Genomic DNA, 563 nt, shown 5'->3' with positions numbered 1-563 from the left:
CTCCCCGTAGGCGTCGCGGCTCTGCAGCCGGGTGCTGTTGGGGCGCTGCAGGGGCCTGGCGCTTGCCCCTGTCCCCGTCTCCAGCAGCTTCTTGTACTTGGCCACGTTCCTGGAGACCCTTTGGTTTCTGGGATCTGCTGGGGAGGTGGTGTCACCCAGAGTGCTGCACCCCCATCAACCCCCTTCCCTGGCACCGGTCCCTGGAGAATCACCCCAGATGGGGGCAAGAAGTGGGGTGAGGGAGGCTGTTGCCATGCAGAGGTGATGGGGACATCCCAAAATCTTTTCCCTCTTCCTGCTGCACCCAGGGTTGTCCCACATACCGTAGCGGAGAAACTCCCTGGAGAGGCTCAAGGCGTGAGAGATGTTTCCAGCCTGGGTGGGGGAGTGGAGACCCCATCAGCATCCATCCTCCCGCCATGGCTTGGCTCTGCTGGACACTGGGCATGGGGAGGGGACTCGTGGCTGTACCATGAAGTAGGAGAAGGCCAGATGGTCCAGAGCATCCTCCAGGCTGCTCCGGTCCTCCAGGTTCCAGCTGCCGGAGGAGAGGCGGGAGAGGC

At 63.2% G+C, this 563-nt stretch overlaps 1 protein-coding gene across 1 annotated transcript in view; it reads right to left on the bottom strand.

Annotated features, from left to right (window-relative positions):
- P4HA3 (prolyl 4-hydroxylase subunit alpha 3) overlaps nt 1–563 on the bottom strand; it is a 5,704-nt gene that overhangs the window by 2,730 nt on the left and 2,411 nt on the right. The window contains exons 5-7 of the mRNA XM_031064780.1: nt 472–561; nt 324–375; nt 1–134 (exon numbers count right to left, since the gene is read on the bottom strand). Coding sequence (XP_030920640.1) covers nt 1–134; nt 324–375; nt 472–561 — 276 coding nt within the window. The remainder of the gene's footprint in view (nt 135–323; nt 376–471; nt 562–563) is intronic.

Source organism: Geospiza fortis, unplaced genomic scaffold (genome assembly GCF_000277835.1).
Source record: "Geospiza fortis unplaced genomic scaffold, GeoFor_1.0 scaffold1532, whole genome shotgun sequence".
Classification (NCBI taxonomy): domain Eukaryota; kingdom Metazoa; phylum Chordata; class Aves; order Passeriformes; family Thraupidae; genus Geospiza; species Geospiza fortis.
The sequence above is the reverse complement of the archived record's forward strand: the minus strand, read 5'-3'. Positions and strand labels throughout refer to the sequence as shown.